The following is a 19,999-nucleotide window of genomic DNA, read 5'->3' on the forward strand; positions in this document are numbered from 1 at the left end:
AAAGTTTAATGATAAAAATACAAACCATAATTCTACTTCGCCTTTCTGAGGATGACACTTCCGCAAGAAGAGTGCGGGCATCAATCACAGCTTGATATACCCTCAGACTTTCTCCATCTGATGCCACAAAACAAGCGCTAGGAGAGTTCGACAAATTGCCTAAAGTAGTACTGAAACATAAAATATAATCGAGATTAGCACACTTAAAGAGTACCAAATTTACGTCCTAATAATGAAATAAAACAAAAATTACCTAGGCAATAAAGTGGGAATCCATGCAACATTTGAAAAAGCAGATATTTGAGGTGAATTGATTCTGGCAAGTTCGGACACTCCTCCGGATTTTGAAAGAGGGCCTACAGCATCCACCCGCCAAAGTATAAGTTCACTACAAAAGCCCTGAATAAAAAAAATAAATTGAGCAAAATAGTTGTGAAAATTAAATTGTTTAATGTAATTAAATATAAAGCTATAGATTTACCGTAGGTGCCGTAGGATGGTTTGCATTAGGCGAAGTGGGTGTAATACTTGAACCTTCGGGTAAATTGTGATGTGACGTTGTAAGCAGAAGTGGTAAGACTGGATGACAAGTAATGTCATTTACTCTGAATCTATGCCCTGACGCTCGGGATGCATGACCAATACTCAGAACCTGTAAAAGTGTACAACACAGTTGCTCCAATTATCTTGAATTATTTATTTTTTCCCAAATTAACATAAAGAATGTAAGAAACAGAAGAATACAGCTTTTACATTTTACAAAAAATGCCATGGATAATTGATAAGTAAGAGCAGATTAATCAAAGAGTGAAACTAATATTAAACTTTGTGAAAAATGAATAACTAGATTTTACTTTAATTTTAATTTGATAATTTCTTTACATTAATAGAATAATTAACAATAATAAATCAATACATCTCGAGGTGTTTCCCAACATACACTTCTCGAATCAGAGAAAGTGGTCGGGAGAACGTATTATATAATTATAATAATAAATACAATTACAAAGTACTGTCCAAACTTTTAATAAAAACTACTCCATCCGCACCTTCACCTTCAGAAGTCTGATTGTTCTCCATTTTGATATTTCTGCTTAGTTAATGAGTCTAAGCCAATACCCAACTTTCATCATCAGTTGCGATATAAGAAAATTAAGATCCTCAAGAAGAATAAAAATAGAATTCCGACGCAAACAAGATACTGTGTACACTCAGATATTCAGTCAACCCAATTCCCCTTAACTTCAATTCACACTCATGATGTAATGTGTAAATGTTATTCTAAGAAACAACACCATATGACAAAGCATATGTCAATCCACCAATTGCACGCATAATCTGTTACGAACATCATAACTTTCGTACCCACGTCTTGAATGAATATCCTGGATTAATGTGTAGAGAGTTTGACGTTATTCCTTCCTGTTATCCATTCATGAAATAATTCTAGCATCACACTAATTCGAGAAGTGTATGCAGGGAAACATCTCGAGATATATATTTATTTTTCAGTACCTATTTACTTACAAACTTCAAATTTGAGACTTTTGAATTTTTTTAAATATTTATACTGCAATTTTCTACAATTTTGTAGCTAAAAGAATTATGAAATATTTGAAACTTCTGAATCATGATAAGGTTTGTCATGTAGGAAAAAGATCACAACTTTTGAATCTTTTTTAATACATTTCCAGATATATTTTAAACTCAGCTATTATTATAAAGACTTAAAAAATTTATATACCTGAGAAAATTTAGTTTTATCAGCGAATGTCAACTGCCAAAGATTAAGAGTGCCGTTGGAATGCTTAGTAACCATAGAGAGAGTCGGCGAAGGAGGGGCAGATAGAATATCTGAAGCTGAAGTGGAGGTACTAATTTTAGTTTCGTTAATCGCAGTTTTAGAAAGAACTGGTTTTGATTCTTCCTCCTCTCCTGCTATCGCTACATCAGAATCTTCTTCCACAACACTAGGTAATGGAGTCAATGTATTTTCGCCAACTTCACTTCCAGTACCTACTATAATTGAGGTAGAAATAAAGAAAAGAAATTGATTTAATACTCTTTACATAAAATGTCAAATTACATAAAAAGAGTTTCATCCAACAATTAAATTAATTGGGAACCAAAACCACACTTATTGGTTTAAAAAGATGGAGAAGTTTTAAAGTTAAGGATGTACTTATAAAAGAAGAGGATATTAAACATTTTAATCAAAGAAAATTGAAGTTTATTAAAGAAAATATAAAATATTCAATTAAAATTAGTTACCTAAACCATTCGGAGGTGACTTCGATGCTGCAGCGGTCTTTACTGCATCTCTGAATACTAACTGTAAATGGCAACCTGAAGTGTGATAAAGGCAAATATTGTTTGACATTGTTATTGCATCGCCCAAGGGAAATGCTGATGGTATCCTTGTTGAGAATGAGACTTGTGCTTGACGAAATGATCCTGGATGATATTCGTCTAGCCAATCAACGACCCTAAAAATATATAACTCAAGTAAAAAATACAACTCTTATTATCGTTTTTTCAAAACAATTTTTGTTTTGTTTAGTTTTTTGTTTACCAAATTAGAAAACTTCCATCAATCGGATGGATTGCAAAAAGAAGATCTGGACTATGATGCCAATCTCGCAATAAATTTTCAATTTTTACATCCAATGAGTCTGGAGGATGTGGAGCGAGCGGTCCAGCGGCATCTGTAGCCAATGAATTTATAGAGGTGGTATTGCTACAAAAAAAATAAAAACATATATCATTATATTACCTTTAGTTTCATTTAATGATTTAAATTTAAATTATAATCAATGTTATACCTCAGCGTCTGATGCCCGCTGGACGGAAAACTACTCGGATGATGTTCATCGCTACCACTTTCATCCTGCGAAACTGACTTTGCCACTCGATTTGCACGTTTTTTGTCAATATCTATAACAAAAGATAAACCTTTCAATTAACTGTGAAAACTAAAAACCAAAAACCATCGGAACAGTTCCGCCTAAGTAAGATACTAGGGCGATCAACTCAAAATTTGTTCCGCTAATAATGAACTAAAATAAACAAAATATAGGTTTCGTTATAAATAGAAGTAAAACATTCTTGAATTTAAAATCATTCTAATCTAAAAATGATAAAACTTATTTCCAATATTACTACAAATTATTTATTTCAATTTACCAAATGAAAGAAATTTAAAAACATAAACAAATAATTATTAACAGTAATTACAAAAAAAAACATTTATTGCAAAATTCTACTTACAAAGAGTTTTATCGTCATGTTCATAATCATGATGTTCTGAAGATTCTGGATTACTAGTATCTAAACAGAGTCCTTCCTCCTTCTCGACAACCTTCCTAGTCAATTCCTGTTATTGAATCACAATAAATGAATAAAATTTTGTCTAAAATTAAGTGAATTAACAAAAAATTATTTAGCTACAGGAAAAAATTATCAGCTTAACCTCGAGATTAGTACATTCATATAGACAGTGACCTCTTACAAATACTCATTAGGCCCATTCTCATTTGGGCTCATTAGAAGTGTAATGAACAAAGTTATTTTGAAACCAATACATTTCTTAATGGAATGTTTTGATTAATTATTACAGAATCTAGAACTGTAATTACAGTCTTAAGAGCACATCTTTTACTATCATCACATATCATGCAACAGAACATTCTGATTCAAGAAGAGCTGAACTTATGTAGTTTTATAAGTCACTAAGCGTAGGAGACACAGTACCCAATTAATATAATTATAAAATAATATATGCATATACAATCAAAAATTACTTACGTGAAGTATTTTCTCAGCTTGAAGCGAAAAATGCATCTCTTTGTTATTTAACCAATGAAGAACGAAATTAGGTTCACGATCTGGATCACCAGTTATCAGACTAGGGACTAGAGGAATATCTAATGGATAAATAAATACCATGCAATAAATAATAATGGTAAATAAGGTAAATAATATAATTATTGAGTTCATATGATTAAATATCTGACCAGTTTCAGCATTTATGGAAGCTGCTAAATGGAAGTGTAGACCAGGAGTAACACCTGTACCGTGAAAACCGTAACTGTGGAAGTCATGGACGCTATAAGTAGAAGGAAGTGTAGGTATAGTCGTATTCATTCCAACACCGCCTGATTGATTTTGTTTTGCGTTTCGCCTCAAATGGAAGCACGTTCTATCACAATTAAAAGATGTTAAAAATAAATAAAAGTAATAATCTTATTATAATAATAATAATAATAATAAGCCTTTATTTATAAAAGAAAAAATACAATAATAATACATACAAAAAATATAAACAACTGACAGACCATACTCTTGGTCATACGACCGTCAGAGTAATAATCTTATGATATCTTAAAAGATAGGAAAACTTATAAAAGCAAAAAAATATTAAATATATACAAGTATATCAAATCAAGTAAATTAACATATAACAGAATAATTACTTCATATGCTTCAGACGTTGCATAAATCGATGTTTATGCCTATGAGTCCTAAATTTGGGATTTTGAGCAGCAAGTGGATCAAATTGTTGCATATTAACCAAACCATCATCTGGCAAAACAGTTTCGACCCATATGCGGCAGATATTATCACGACAAGATGTTACCAACATATTAGACACAGATCCTCTGAAAAAAAAAAAAATTCTAACTCTAATCCAATCAATTGTGATTACAATCGCCAGGATTTTTCAAACTTCTATGCGTTTTTTAAAATGGTCTATGGACTATGTATTTGTCTAGACGTTTATATTTAATAGAATCCTTATAAATGAGAATAAAAATTCCATTAAGATTAGATGACCAAAATTACGCAACGGTGAGCTTAAAAAAAACATTAAAATACAACATAACGCTGAATAGATATTATTCTCTAATTTAAATGACTAACATTAACTTATTGTAAAACTATTATTATTATTGTTATTATTATTACTATTATTATTATTATTGGCGCCCGGAGCTCTTTTCAATGCATCGGCACAGAGTTCTATCGTTACAAACAACACTGCCCATTACCGGACAATGAGCTATAAGAAGCTCCTAGGAAGAGAAAAACCTATGGTGCAGCAGCTGGTTTCGAAGCCGGGATCTCCGTTGAAATCCAGTATACTAACCACTGCGCAAATCCCTTCCCAGTGTAAAGCACCATTAAATAAAAGTTTGACAATAGTAATTAACGTTCAAAAACTATAACTTTAACAAATAATATGAAGAAAATACTAACTTTGGCATATATTTACTAGTTTTTCTCCAAGATAGCTGGGTAACGGCTCTAGGGTGGGAAATGTAAACAAACCCATAATTTAATTCATTCTGAGTACTCTGAGTGTAAGTTAATTGATCAACACTCTTTGAAGGAAAAAGCACTGAAGAAATAAAAGAAATCTTATAAGACGAACAGAAAAAATAAAACGTTCCAAAAAAAAAAGTTAAAAAAATTAAACTTACACTGCTTATTTTCAAACCATATTTTAACCAAGCGATCATTATATCCAGCTGTGGCAAAAAGAGTTCCATCAGGAGAGAAAGCCATATGAAGTACTGGTGTCGCTGTTCGACATTTCCAAACACACTCCCAACCTCTTTCTTTTTCTTCTTCGATTCCATTATTTAAACTTCCGCAAGCATCTTCACCAATTTCGAAAGTTACACCACTTGATGTCATTCCTGCAGTATTTAAACAGAAACGTCAATATTTTCCCATATTTCACTAGTAAATTCGTCGTTAATGGTAACATAGAACCAAATTTTTATACCTTCATTATCTTCTTCAGACAGAGGAGTATTCTGATGCCAAAGCTGAAGTATATCGCCTCCAGTTAGAAGACGAGTACCTTCCAAATTCCACGATAACGAAGTAATGTGTGAGTCTGTTTGCCATGATCCTGTTTCGACCCATCGATAATCTAATTGCTGAAAATAAAAGAGAAAATGAAACCTATCATTGGTACTTCAATAATTAAATCAATTACAATAAAATTCTTGAATTTCCTAAATTGGGTGCCACTTCATAATCATAGAACTTTTTTCCATTATCAGGGGAAGATAATTTAATTTGGTGTAGAGAATTTCACCTTACTTATGTTTCTTTCTACCAACTTTCTGCTGTTATTATTTTATCACGGGTAATTTACTTGAGAGCTGTAGCTTTCCTAGTGCCTTTGCTCCATTAAATCAACAAAAAAGAGTGACAAAATAATTCAAATGATTAACAGAAAATAGAATTTGTAATCAAAAAAATGAAATAAAAAGATGCTTTTAATTTGAAAATAATGTTGTAAATATGTAATTTTAAAAACAATTCTATTCACGGACGGATTCATTATGTAACACATCAACTACGAATTCTAAACGGCTCCACCTAATTAGATAAAAAAATACTTCTCCTCTCTTACCTTATCATTTTTATTGTTACACATTTCTAGATTAAGTAGCAATAATGATTCTGGAAAATGATATTCTCAAGCTAACTAATATTTTTCTCACCGTATTCTAAATATTTCAAATACAGTTCATTATCAAAGTAGCTTGTATTCATTAAATCCAGATTTAATTTGTTTAGACTCTCTGGCCGTATGATGCTGTATTATAATTTTGATCATTAATCAGATTCTAAAACTTACATGTACACTGTTGTTATGAATTAGAGGTGTAGGTTCAAAAATGCAAACTTGGTTTTCATAGGCAGCAGCAATTTTCCCGGTATCAGTGGAACAATCTACACAACTTATTCGAACATAATTGTGTATAGCTCCTGGAATAATTTGCACCCTTTCAAAAGTACTTGCTAAGATTACTATATTACATCCTGCAGCATAAGCCTGTAAAAAATTTATAAGATACAAGACAATAATTATACTTCAAAGTAATTAAAAAAGTGAATAGTAATCATAAGAAGCCAGTCAATATAGTTATAAGGCAAGGGGAAATTGGACTGGCCACTTCTTTCTTCTAGGGTTCATGGCGTTCTTCTAAGTATCAGCTAAAACTTATACTGGCATCACCAATATCAGTTCTGCGGGAAAGATGATATGGCATCAATCTCTACAAAAAGGGCCTGCAGACGATGTATGATTAACCTGCTTGGGTTAAGCGGGTAAACTTCTGGCTCGTTGTTATATACTCCATTCTGTAGTTGGAACCCAGAAGGGTGACATTACGTTCGTGTTCCCTACCTACCACTACCACTATAACATTAAGCTTGGATGAAGGACCATCATCATAGTTGGCGAGGTCTTTGGAACTACCCCACATCACCAGAGTTGGCGTGTTCTTCGGGCCTAGCACAAAGTATCCTTTAGGAAGCAATTGTTATTGCGCTACTGGGACCAAGAGGTCTTAACTGGCCCTGTGGATGTTCGTATTTGTAATATACTCTAGTCTTGCCTATAGTGTATGAAGAAATACTTAAGAGCGGCAGAATAATTTTTTAGGATGCAGTGCTTTTTACAGCTATCTCTGTACTGTCTAAAATTTAGTTGTTACATAACTATTTCAAAAGTTCACGAAGTATTCTTTTAGATTTTCATAAAACCTTTCCTATAAATTACAAATCTTAACTTAGATATTTGATCATTGAACATGCAGGCCATAAGTTACTTTCAATGTAAAGATTATTCCGCATTATCTGGAGCATTTGCATTTATTTCAATTGAAATTAAATTTTTGCCTTGGTACACAAATTTCAGTAAATCACTAAATACTGTGTAATTACAATTTTTCAGTCATTACAAAAATTCAGACAAAAAAAATATATAACTCCATTAATAATGCAAATTTTGCGTTTGATAACAATTTTCGAAGTTTCTTCATTCAACAGACATTTCTAGAAATAACTTAAAAATGAATTTAAAAAATGAATGAAAATATTTTGAAAAAGAAGCTAAATGGGCAAATTTAAACATTGAACAGGTTCCTTAATAAAACGTTTAAAGCAAAGGTACTGACTGAGTGACCTTAATAAAGTTCTTAAAAAAAAAAAAAAATGCTTGGCTTTCAAAATTTATTATGTAACTTAATTACATTTATATACACAACATAAAGTTAATGTTGCAATGTGATGTATCGTAGATGATAAAACATTGAGCTATCTAGAATATGTTAAGTAGGTAATATAGGAGAGTACTGAACAAAAATCCGAAGTACACTTCACAAGAGTACTAATTTTTTGTCTTACACTCAAAATGTCAAATTAATTACAAAGAATAATGTCAAATTTCGTGAGCTGAAAGCTGCATTAATCCTAGCGTGAATGATAATAGACAAGGATTTCTGAGATTGCGGCGAATCACATCATTTGCATCAAACAAATCTTGAAGTGTGATTTTATAAATTTGCTACAAGTTGTGGGCACATAAAGAGTAATTGAAAAGAAAGAAGCATTTTTTACATAAAAAGTAATATTTACTTAATTAAAAATCACGGATAATTTTAACCTAAAACTGTCATTCTTGCAGGCTCTAAATTTTGTTTTTTGTTAATTATGTTAGGGCTGTGAAGTACCTGTATAAAAAAAAGAGTGCCACAAACTTACAACGCAGATCTTTTGAGAAAGTTTCAATTCTAGTTTCTAATACTGCTTTTGAGTTCAATAAGGTGGTATATCCATAAAATTACTTACTGTAAAAGGTATTCCTTCAACACTCCCTACTGCAAAACAATGATCTCCAGCATTACAAGCACCACTCAAAATTTGGTGGCAATTCATTATAAATTAATTATTATCAATAATTCAACTGGACTGTAGATCTAAAGATTAATACGACCGTGTACACTATCTAGTTCTATCATATTAATCTAGTGCCCTGTCATTTCACTTTACTTTTCAAACGAATGTGACATTTTCTAAATCTAATTTATATTTTTTTACTCGATTCACAGACAAAATAATGTTTTTTAATTTTTTTAAGTTACTGTTACAATTTCACCACTCACTCCACCTCGTTGAAAATTCAATCCAACTAAAGTATTACGTATAATGGTGTTACACATTTTAATATGTAAGCACGTAGAATGGAATACTTTTATAGCTAATAATAATCTTCTGGATCGACATAACTGATGTTGTGACAAGAATGAATGGAAGTAGTGTAGGGCCAGGCAGACGTCACTACCCCTAGTTTTCTATTTTTCAACAGCTGACGAGAGCGGGATATTTGAACTTTTACTGCGCGTAGTTCCGTACTTTTTCTTTTTGCACGACAAAAAAGTACTCTTGAATGAAATGTTTGATTATCAAATTTATTTACTTACATATTTTTAGCTCCTTTTACCCCTTCAGATTTCGATTTTTGAGCTTTCATGAAATTTACAAATTTAGAGGTCCTCAAACTTCTAAAGGTTGTTTGGTAGGTATGTAACTTGTACTGGGCCCTCAAAGATCCTATTGTCACCCCAAGCTGGTGCCAAGAGTGACCTTATAGAAACCCCTAGTCCGACTAATCTCTAGTCCGGCTTGACGGATAAAACCCAGAATCCGATAAAGTTCTAAGGAGGGTTTCCTCAGCACGTCAAAAATTTAATTTAATAAAGTTTTTTCTTTCATCTAATGTACGTATTTGCCTTTCTTGTTTTTAACATATACCCCTGAAATTTAATTTAAAGAAAAATCTTTCTCCGTGGGAATTTAGATTAGGGTCTATCTTATATATTTTTTTTTTAATTATAGGTACTACTTCCTTGTATATAATGTTTGGAAAGAAAAAAAGTTTAATTTTCCAAATTTATATACAATACATATATATAAAAAATTGCTACGTGAGTTTTAATACGACAGAGTCGTCCGAGTGTTTCATACCAGATTGCGTGTTTCAACAAGATAATAAGTTTCACATTCTGGTTTTCAAAAGTTATTTTCTTAAAAAAAATAACTAAATGGTCTTTATTTACTTTCACGAATCTTATTTAGTTTACCAAATGATAATAGCACAGAGTAGATTGGTGCTGTCATCTTATCAGGTAACTACGCAATTCAGATCATCACACACCTTGCCCCAATAAGTATTAAAAATTTCCGTAAAGTTCACTTATTTAATTATTTAAATTCTCATGCTAAATGTACATACAATTTTATTCTCTAAAATGTCTGTCTTCTTATTTCTTTTATAATAACTGATTTCTGCTACTTTATGGAAGTTAGCGACTAGAGAGTTTCATCATGAGTACATCTACATTAGAATTATTGACGTACTCTTTTCTTGTCATGAAATTATCAAAAAATTGGAAAATGAGAACATCTTTCAATTTAGTTCCAAATATGAATATTATTACTTAGGCATTATTATAATTTTGTATGTTTTACTTTGTCTTGGAGAGTAAAGGGGTCGAAGAGCGCAAAAGGGCCTGGGTAAAATTCCGCCTGAAGCCGTCATTGTTGAAAGATCTTGATGGTGGTTCAGTTAACATGAGGAATTTTTGCGATTTAACTCAAAAATATTGTAACGAAGAATCTTAATTTCTGTGTCAATTGCCTGTGGATGATATTTCCTCTGTTGGAAATTAATAAGTCTCCTAAACATTTTTTTCTGATCGTCTTTGTAAGAGATGAATTTTGGGTACTTATTGAGTACATTCATTCCATTAATTGCATATTGGCTATATTAAAATGGTGAAGCTCCCACTCTTTTCGATTTCTTTTTTTTTCTCGTTTATTTGTATGATTATAAATTTTATAATGACAAAAAAAATAAACTAAAGTAATGCCAATATTTTTAGGCGGGCTTTACGTTCAACTACTTTGTAGACTTAATAGTTGTATAATTAAATGCCCTGTTTAATTTATTTACACAGTTTATTATTGAAAGAGAATTGTAATAATTGTTCCTTACCTTTTTAAGCCTTTAGGGATTATATTTGCAGGTGTATAGAAGATTGCAAATATTTTATTAAATTAAATTTAAAAACCCAAATGAAATGTGGACTAATTTCAGATAAACATCAACTGAGTTCGACCGACGTTGTATTTGCCGGACTTTGTAGGTGCTGATATCTGGTGGTCACTTTCTAAACTCAATGTGGTTAAATCTGCAATGCTGGATAGTATAATGGCTTTTATCAGCCGCTTTAAAAGCAGGCATGCTTTCATAATTTCTTACATTTTTGGGATTTTTTTATCCGTCAGCATGGATGCTTTTTCTATTCCTTATAAGTTTCGGATTTTCAACCAAGTTCTGCAAGTGTAAAAAAAAATTGTGAATCCGTCTCTGGCGATGATTAAAAAATCTGAATGTAGTTAGAAATAGTGCAAAAATGCGTGCAGTGGCGGATAAAGTCTGTGACAATATAGAAGTTTTGATAAAGTCTCAGTCTCGAAAAAAAATTGACTGCAAAATTTTAAGGCCTTCTTTTACTAGATGTTCGATATCCTCCTTTATTTCTTATGCAAAAAAAAAGGAAGTTTATTGAATCGTTTTCTAGAAACATATTAAAATTTCTTCAAACAGGAACGGTATTTTGCCTATTTTTTATGCTAGGTTTCCATGCTAAAGATGTCGTACTCGCTGCTAAGCTTGGTTGTTAACAGTTAAAAAGAAATTAATATAGACCACCATAAATACATTTATTCAACTTACCACGATTACAAAGTAAAATTGGAAAATTCGACTAAATTGGTTAATAATTTATAAAGATTGTCATTGTTAATGATTGTTTATAGTGAGCACTTTCCATATAAATCCAACAGCCCACAACAATTTGAAATCTCTGTTTTTATTATTACTATTATTATTATTATTTTTTTATGTATCAATATTAAATGTAAATATATTAAAATTAATATTGTTTATTTTGATCCCTTAAACAAATGGTTGTAATCACATAAATTGGATATAACTTTTATTCATCTTTTTTAAATAATTTTTTTTTAGTTTCATAGCAATATTCCATAAATATATTCGACTATCTGACAAATCTACTGACATAAAACATCTTTCAGAATCCACATAAACAGTTATTAACAGTAAATCTTAAATATTATTATCACTAAGTGAAAAAAAATGGCACATATAAATTTGAAAACAAAACAAAAAATTGCCCGTCAAAAATGAAAGATTCCTCACATATGTATGTACAAAATATAACAATTATATATAACCTTATATTACTATTAAATATATTTAATAATTACCATAATTAATAATTAATGTATGTATGTGAGTTGAAAATGTATTCACAAAAGAAAAAAAAAAGTATCCAAACAAATATTATTTAATTAATTAAAAATCCAAAGAAATGTTACTTAATTGTTTATTCTCATTTTGTTTGAATCTTTTTATTGGTAAATTTATGCAACTAAACAATTATTATAAAGAAAATAAAGTACAGCGATTGTTATAATGGAAGCCAGAAAGAGAAAAGAAATTTATTTGTTTGGTGAGTTTCAGGTAACAGGAATCTTTTAAAGACAGTCATTAACACAAATCATCATCGAAACTCTCTCAGGCTTCATTATAAACATGGAAATGTTTAAGCGCTAAACAAGCAGAAAAAACTGAAATATTAGCATTATAAATGCATTTTTTATAATTACATTAATGTATATTACGGGTTCATTGGTTTACAAAGCAAAAAACGAATTAATTAAAAAAAAAAAATTCTAAATTACTAGAGAAAGGTAAAACTCATAAAAATGGTTATTTACTTATTCCATTCTTAATAATCAAAGAAAATAATGTTTAATTAAAATGTTGACATACACTGAAGATGTAATAACTTGATATATCCTTATGAGAAATTTAGAAAGATAGCGATTGCACGATTCACATAATTTCTGTCAGAATTATCCATTCGTCTAAAATAATATTCCCCGGTTCACTTGGATGACTTCGAATTCGAAAATGTTACATGACTGGTATTAATCAGCATAGGCGAAATTGGTGGAAAACATTAGAAAATAATTTTATTACAGAAATGTTTGTAAAATACTATGTTCCATCAATGAAAAAAAAAAAATGGAATTATTCATAATAAAATGTATCTTACAGTTGTTTTTGCATTCATCATGAGTAAGAAAGTTCAAAAACCAATAAATTATGAAAACTTGAGGATTCTGACATGATTTTATTGTAGGTTTTTGAAAAATTAATGCTGCAATTCTTAAGGTGACTAGAAAAAAAATGTCTATCTAGAGATTATTTCTGAAACCATCCAATTGCAAAGTTTTATCAATCTTAATTGGCCTTATATGGTCGGCCCTTCTATTAATATTCAATAATCTCCACTACAGAAGATACTCTACCTAGGAGAATCTTCGTGAGCTGTTACTCTCAAAGATTTATTATAATTCTGCCCTACAAGTACAAACAAAATGGACTCTATTCTTCACTATTTACTTCTTATTTCATTATATCCGTCAATAGCCAAAATATAAAGTAAATTCTTCAGTCGGTCCCTCTAAAAAGAGTCCATTACAGGTCTCTTTATTTTCCAACGATTGCTTGTAAACTTCAACTATCATAAGAAAATGAAGAAAACAAAACTTTATTTAAGTAGAGAGCTTTAAATGGTTGTCGGGTTAGCAAATAATTGGTTGGCTATGCGAAAGAAAACATATAAGGGACATACCATAGCGGACTTAAATAATGCCCACATAGATAGAGTGAATGTTATTTGAAAAAGAATGTTATTCAATAGTGACTGCAATAACACAATCTAAATTATCAAATGCATCATTCAATTTGTTAAGTGTTTTAAAAATACTGCAATTTGTTGTAGTAATGAGCATTTTTAAAAGATACAGTTTTATTTCGTATTTCATTAAAATTAGTGCTTGTTAAATTAATGAAATTACGTAAACACAAATAACTTATTTTAGATGAGTACTACAGAATGAAGTAAAGTTGAAAAAGCATGCTATCAAAACCCGGAAATGCAAAGTTTTAAAACAGAATAATAAACAGAAATAAAGAAATAAGGAAGACTCATTAAATGTTTTGCCGTCAGATATTAATTTTAAGAAATTATTATGACCCAGGTATTTGGAATTTTCGGACTATTCCAAATGTACATCGACCCTTGAACCCAGACAGACGAAACATAAAAACTGATTAAAATAACAATCGAGAATCAGCATATACATATGTCCTCATTATTTAATAAATATTTCAGCAATGAAATATTCAATAGTCTGATTATTTGAAATAATAAGGATCTATACACCATTTGAGTCTCATTTTTTAAGAAATAAGACTGATAAAAGTTTCCGTCCTCAACAACATATTTACAAAGCTGTAATTTAAATGTTTTCAGCAATATATAACTTTTTCTTTTTTTAATAAAAAAATTTAAGGCGCGTCAACAGCTGAGGCCATCAGTGCCTAGAGCTTTTTTCAATGCACTGCTTGCCTCCGGACTGTGTTCTCTCTTCACATACAACAAATATCTAGACCAACGCCCGATAGCTCCTATGAAGAGAAAATCTAAGTTGCCAGCATCTGGATTCGAAACCATGATCTCCGCAATGGATTCCAGTATATGCTAACCAGTGAGTGAGCTGATACCTTCCCTAAAATATAACATTAATTTCAGATTTTTAAATAATAATGACAATTTCTGCTTTTTCCATCCAAATATGTATCTTGTATTTCTTTATAAGAATAATTTTTGAATTCATTAATATACTGTAGACAAATATAGGATTTCGACAGAAAATTTTTCATCATAAAATTTTCAATATCACATTAATTTAAACCCAATTGTATAAATTTTATTTTTAAAAGCTGAATCATAAATAACACTAGATTGAAAATATTGTACAGTTACAAAGTCGTACTATAAACTTTAAACAAGATTAACCATGTTTCTACTATGCCAAGAAAGCTTCACGGTTTCCTGCCAAAAAAATAATAACAGCAGCATTTTCCTCTTTTACTGTTAAAAAGAAGAAAAACCCATGAATAGAATAGAAAATTAAACCGGCAATAACAATCAATAACAATGTGATAATTTATGTATAAATTACAAGGCATAACAAGCAGTAAAAATTCCATTTATGTATTAATGAAATATTTAATTGACAATCAATATGATACAGATTTTATCTTTGTTTAAAATACATTGAATGAAAGTGTTGTGGTTATTTAAATGTATGGAGAAAAAAAGTGCGTATCAAACCAAACCAAATAAAATTCCAATTACAAAGAAAAAAATGTTAATAAATATTCACATATCTGAAGAGGCATCATTACGACAAAAGTTCGCTAGCAAGCATTTAATAAATTGCAATTACTCGGTGTTTTTCCAGAAAGAACCAGCAAATTTCATTAAAAGGAAAAACCAATTATTTAATTCACAACAATGGTTTCAAAAAAATAAATTAACGTTGTTTGAAGATTTCATTTATTTCCATTAAAAAGGAAAGAGAATCTACGATAATGGATCCCAACGGTCACCTTTGTTATTGATTAACAAAACTATTCTCATTTATCCAAGGTTTTTGAAATGAAAGGAAATAAAGGGATTCCAAAAATAAGAAGTGCAAATTTAAAATTATATAATTTATATTATAATCGCTGTTTAAAAAAGGTTGACAAACAGCACTTATGAAATTAATTAAGTGGGAAGAAGGTTTCATCTTGGGCTGCTCAGGTAGACTTCAAATTATTTAATAAAGGTGATATGGGCATGAAAAATAAACTTCGGAACAGTCCAGTTCAGTTTATTTAACTCCTTCAAACAGTTCTGAAGTGCCTCTGCAAAAGCGGTTCCATACATCAAAACCAAAAAACTTTCAGATAAATCAGAAATTCCCACACAATGGACAAGGCTCAGAACTCACAAGCTTTCAAAGCATTCCACATTAACTTCAATCCCAGCGACTCCCTCACTGTTTTTTAAGTCTGCAAAACCTGAGTGATTTCCGTTTCGTAAAAAAGAATTTTGTACTTTCAACAAAAAGTGGATAAATTTCAACAATCTTCATTAAAACAAACAAGTACTTACATAAGTCCAGGAAAATTAGCCTAACTCAATTCTTAAGATACTTTCAAAGAGAAGGGCTTCAGAAAAATTATTACTTGGAATGTCTACACACTGGTTTAGCTGAAAAGTATCACTATTTTAATTAATCTAAAATTGTGGTACAATAATGCTGGTTCCCCTTAAATTAGTTCCGTCTTTATAAGAAAAAATAAATGCAAAATAAAATTGCTAATAAATAATTCTTTAATAAGCTTTTAAAAACAATACTCCTTCCATTGCTCTTTTACATATATTGAAGTTCCAAAAATAATACATATACCCTTCTTAAACGTCTGTTTTTACTTTACATTAATATTATTATATATTTTTTAGCTTAACTTAGTCTCACCTTAATTCTTTTACTGTTTTTACAACTAATAAAAGTTAAAAATAAAAACAAAAAGAAATGAATCTTAAACTAAAAATCCCAAGGGCATTCAAATTAACATAAGTTCCCTTTAAATTAGACTAGAAAACTCAAATTATTCAATTCAGAAATTCAATTGTATGAAATTATTAAAGAAAAGTCAAAATATTAAAGGACAGAATGTTAAATGATTAAAAATTATTTTTTAATTTCGCCATATAATTCTATCCAACTTACTTTCCAAAATTATTCTCAACAAATATGAAAAAGAAAGGCTTCCATAAAAATAAGAAAGATTTAACTAACTTTAAAGGAAATTTAATACCAGTTCTGAGATTGCCTTTCTCAAGGTCAATTAAAAAAGTTTGTCAAGGGATCTAGACAAATCAATAAAATGCAAGCAGACATAGACATAAAGGCGTTAATGATCTTAGTTATCGATGAACCATAAAGTAAATAAATAAAATAAGAGCAAAATGAAGAAAAATAAAAAAGGTTTATTACTGGAGTGAAACAAAATCTGCCATTGCTTGATATTAAAGGAACTAAAGAGTACTAGGCTGCTGGAATTTACTACTAAATTCGGTCCTACAAAAATTCTAATAAGACAATGAACCACCTTTTATATTGAATCTAAACTAGATGCATATTTTTTTTAAAACGATGAACATAACTTTTCTTAATGTGAGTTTAATGATGCCTCTTAATGATGTCTTTTCTTAAAACACAAAAGTTCCTTTTAGTCCTGAGAGATTTTGCAATTAGGATTCATGCAATCCATTTTCATACCGTGTTCCATAGATTTAAGCAATCATAATAAAATTTATAAAGATTTTATCTGCACAACACTTTCAGCATTAAATAATTGTGTTAGTTGTTTAATAATATTAGAGACAGGTTATTATCTTTCTCATTAAAAAATAATAACTGAATGACAATAATGATAACACCCTGAATTAAGGCTTGGTAGGGCAGTCTTTAGTTCACACACAAAAATAGAAATTACATTGAACGTGCCAGTAATATTTGTAATTGTATTTTACTGGAATATGTACATTTTATTTTTATATGTATATTCTATATTTATATAAACGATATGCACTTAAAAAATATTCATAATCCAACTTTTAATAAAGTTTTTTTTTTTTTAGCTTTCTTTCTTTTAGAAAAATAAATAAATAAAAGTGCTCACTTGGTATTGACTAGGCTCTAATACAAGGTATATACATTCAAGGAGTTTCTATTTTATTTTTGTTTCATCAATCTAACAGATAAATACATTACATTTGAATCCTTCTTTTACAAAACAAGGGTGAATTCTCTATAAAAAATCATTTAAAAAAATTACATATCTAAAATAAATCAATTAGGTATCCAGAAGTTAACAAAAAGAAACATAAATCCTTTCAGATCTTTTTAGTATATTTACAAAAAAAAATTATTATTATTTTTTTATATAATTCGAAGTAATAAACAAATCTAAAAAGGTAAAATACGATGAAAGAAAAATAATAATAAAAAAAATCAACAAATAAAAGAAGGAATTGATGGAACTTCCAACTACTGAATTGACATTCAATGAATAAATATTTTTCTTTTTTTATTTCACTCCAAATCTCCTTTGAAGTAGAACCATCCAGTGTACTGGGTCTAATAATAAATAAATAAATAAATAAATACAATTTAAAAGTAAACGAAATAATAAATAATCAAAAATTAGGAGGTTTGTAAAAAAAACTGTGCCATCATGATCCCAGAGAGTCTACTGGATCACAATTATGTACTTTTGGGCTGGAAGGGAAATAAAATAATAAAGTGTATTCATACATTATGTATGTTTTATATGAAAATCGTAGTTGATTAAATAAGAAAATGGAGAAAATTCTGTTCCTACAGCAAAAGGAACAGTAGAATGAATTCACTGTTTTTAGAGCATTAATTGGAAAGAAATTAAAAATAATAGAACAAAATAAAAAAAAATTACTCACAAAAATAAGATGTTAATCGCCTTTACAGTTATTTCTTCTTCTTGACCCGAAAATATCACGCCAAAAGCCAACAAACCTGTTGTAAAAATTTTATTTTAGGCGATTAATTTTTTTCTTTTATTTTTCAGTAAGTACAACTATTAATATTTTCATGTTTTACTCAATTATTATTATTTTATTTTATTTTTTTTTTGCGTCAGGGCATTTTTTTCTTCTTTTAATTTATTAACCGTATATGATTTTGTTTTTTTTTGTTTACAACTATTTACAAATACGCAGCTGAGTAAGTAACCTTGTGACAATGCCTCTAGCCCTATTTTGCCATCTTGTTCCTCTTTTAATAATCGCTGCCAGGCCACCTGTAATTTAAATATATATATATGTAAGCCTGCAATAGTTTCAAATAGTTATTAGGCCTATTCCTATTTTTGCATCAAAACTAATCAACATTAAAACAAATTATTAATTTCAAATTAAGGAATTTAGACTTACTCGATTCCTCTTGCTCTTGTTCACTTGCTAATCCCTGTTAAAATAAATGTATAATCATTTAATATTCTGATAATTATAATATTAATTAAAGGTAGAGAATTTCATTAGCAGTAGTTTCAGAGTAGAGTGGAATAATGCGAATTTTTTTCGGTGTTACTTCTAGTTTCACAGATAATTTTACTTGAATTTAAATACTTGTGGCAGCATACAGGGTCTATACGGAGGAGTAGTCGAAACTTCGGGAGGTGATTCAGCAGCTCAAATGCAACAAAAAATATTCTATTCACTCTGGCCCGATTCTCAATAGTGTCCAAGATATTTGCATTTTTAACTTTTCCGTCGATATTCGCGTTTTCCATTATAAAAACGGCCGTAACTTTTCTATCCTTTATCCTACAACAAATCTGCTTATTCCAAACGAAAGAGCATTAAATTTTCTATAAATTTGCTTGGTACAGAGCCTCATAACGATTCTTATAACAATGAAATGTTTACTTGAAAGTCTAAAAATTTAAAATTTCAGAAAAAGTTGCGCATTTATTGAGCTTCAAGACCATATGGATTTTTTTTTGGTTTTTAATAAACCCTACCCCGATCAGAGGGGTGTAAATGCAGATAACTGGGATTTTGCGAACTGACTTTTCATTACTAATTTACTCAAATATCAATTTTTACAATTTTAGTAACCATTTTAGTTTAGAACAATTAGTATTTAATAAAACGGAAGTAAAAAATAAAGTGGCAATAAAACACAGAAGTGAAAAAGTACAGTAGGCAGGTGCCTAGTTAAAATTGCTACAAAAATCGTTCGAACTATTCAAACAAGGAAGTGGAAAAGAATTGTGGCAAATTTTTAGTTTCTTGACTACAATTGTTTGTGCAACATATTTTAACGACATAATGGAGGATTTTTTTCATCAAAGTTAATTAATAATAATTCAAAACTAATCAATTTTTGGAGAAGGAACAAAAAGAAAATAACCATTTTATTTTTGAATTATTATTAATTAACTTTGATAAAAGAAACCTCCATTATGTCATTAAAATAAGTTGCAGAAACAATTGTAGTCAACCACTGTGTTTTATTGCTACTTTATTTTTTACTTCCGTTTTATTAAATAATAATTGTGAAAAACTAAAATGGTTACTTTTCTTTTTGTTCCTTC

At 29.7% G+C, this 19,999-nt stretch overlaps 2 protein-coding genes and 1 long non-coding RNA gene across 10 annotated transcripts in view; 1 reads left to right on the forward strand and 2 right to left on the reverse strand.

Moving 5' to 3' along the window:
* Rbcn-3A (rabconnectin-3 alpha) overlaps nucleotides 1-9,139 on the reverse strand; it is a 93,663-nt gene extending 84,524 nt beyond the window's left edge. For 3 of the 4 annotated variants that reach the window (XM_074121818.1, XM_074121819.1, XM_074121817.1), the window contains exons 1-16: nucleotides 8,653-9,139; nucleotides 6,656-6,853; nucleotides 5,789-5,945; nucleotides 5,481-5,699; nucleotides 5,257-5,398; nucleotides 4,473-4,658; nucleotides 4,014-4,198; nucleotides 3,805-3,923; nucleotides 3,268-3,373; nucleotides 2,823-2,934; nucleotides 2,573-2,737; nucleotides 2,272-2,486; nucleotides 1,745-2,019; nucleotides 482-652; nucleotides 254-399; nucleotides 26-170 (exon numbers count right to left, since the gene is read on the reverse strand). In XM_074121818.1, the coding sequence (XP_073977919.1) occupies nucleotides 26-170; nucleotides 254-399; nucleotides 482-652; nucleotides 1,745-2,019; nucleotides 2,272-2,486; nucleotides 2,573-2,737; nucleotides 2,823-2,934; nucleotides 3,268-3,373; nucleotides 3,805-3,923; nucleotides 4,014-4,198; nucleotides 4,473-4,658; nucleotides 5,257-5,398; nucleotides 5,481-5,699; nucleotides 5,789-5,945; nucleotides 6,656-6,853; nucleotides 8,653-8,739 (2,628 nt within the window). In that variant the 5' untranslated portion in view covers nucleotides 8,740-9,139. The remainder of the gene's footprint in view (nucleotides 1-25; nucleotides 171-253; nucleotides 400-481; nucleotides 653-1,744; nucleotides 2,020-2,271; nucleotides 2,487-2,572; nucleotides 2,738-2,822; nucleotides 2,935-3,267; nucleotides 3,374-3,804; nucleotides 3,924-4,013; nucleotides 4,199-4,472; nucleotides 4,659-5,256; nucleotides 5,399-5,480; nucleotides 5,700-5,788; nucleotides 5,946-6,655; nucleotides 6,854-8,652) is intronic. The other variant, XM_074121821.1, reaches the window with a different exon arrangement.
* Nucleotides 9,140-11,097: 1,958 nt separating this feature from the next.
* On the forward strand, nucleotides 11,098-13,957 carry LOC141450921 (uncharacterized). The gene is made up of 2 exons (XR_012456435.1): nucleotides 11,098-12,092; nucleotides 13,843-13,957. It is a non-coding gene; the product is annotated as an uncharacterized lncRNA (long non-coding RNA).
* The window catches only part of LOC141450919 (uncharacterized), a 65,114-nt gene continuing 56,679 nt past the window's right edge, over nucleotides 11,565-19,999 (reverse strand). For 4 of the 5 annotated variants that reach the window (XM_074121836.1, XM_074121835.1, XM_074121837.1 and 1 more), the window contains 4 exons: nucleotides 18,834-18,867; nucleotides 18,622-18,700; nucleotides 18,342-18,417; nucleotides 11,565-18,003 (listed from right to left, as the gene is read on the reverse strand). In XM_074121836.1, coding sequence (XP_073977937.1) covers nucleotides 18,354-18,417; nucleotides 18,622-18,700; nucleotides 18,834-18,867 — 177 coding nt within the window. In that variant the 3' untranslated portion in view covers nucleotides 11,565-18,003; nucleotides 18,342-18,353. The remainder of the gene's footprint in view (nucleotides 18,004-18,341; nucleotides 18,418-18,621; nucleotides 18,701-18,833; nucleotides 18,868-19,999) is intronic. The other variant, XM_074121839.1, reaches the window with a different exon arrangement.

This window comes from Rhodnius prolixus, unplaced genomic scaffold (assembly GCF_049639745.1).
Source record: "Rhodnius prolixus isolate KJV_2025 unplaced genomic scaffold, Rpr scaffold_8, whole genome shotgun sequence".
Taxonomy (NCBI): Eukaryota; Metazoa; Arthropoda; class Insecta; order Hemiptera; family Reduviidae; genus Rhodnius; species Rhodnius prolixus.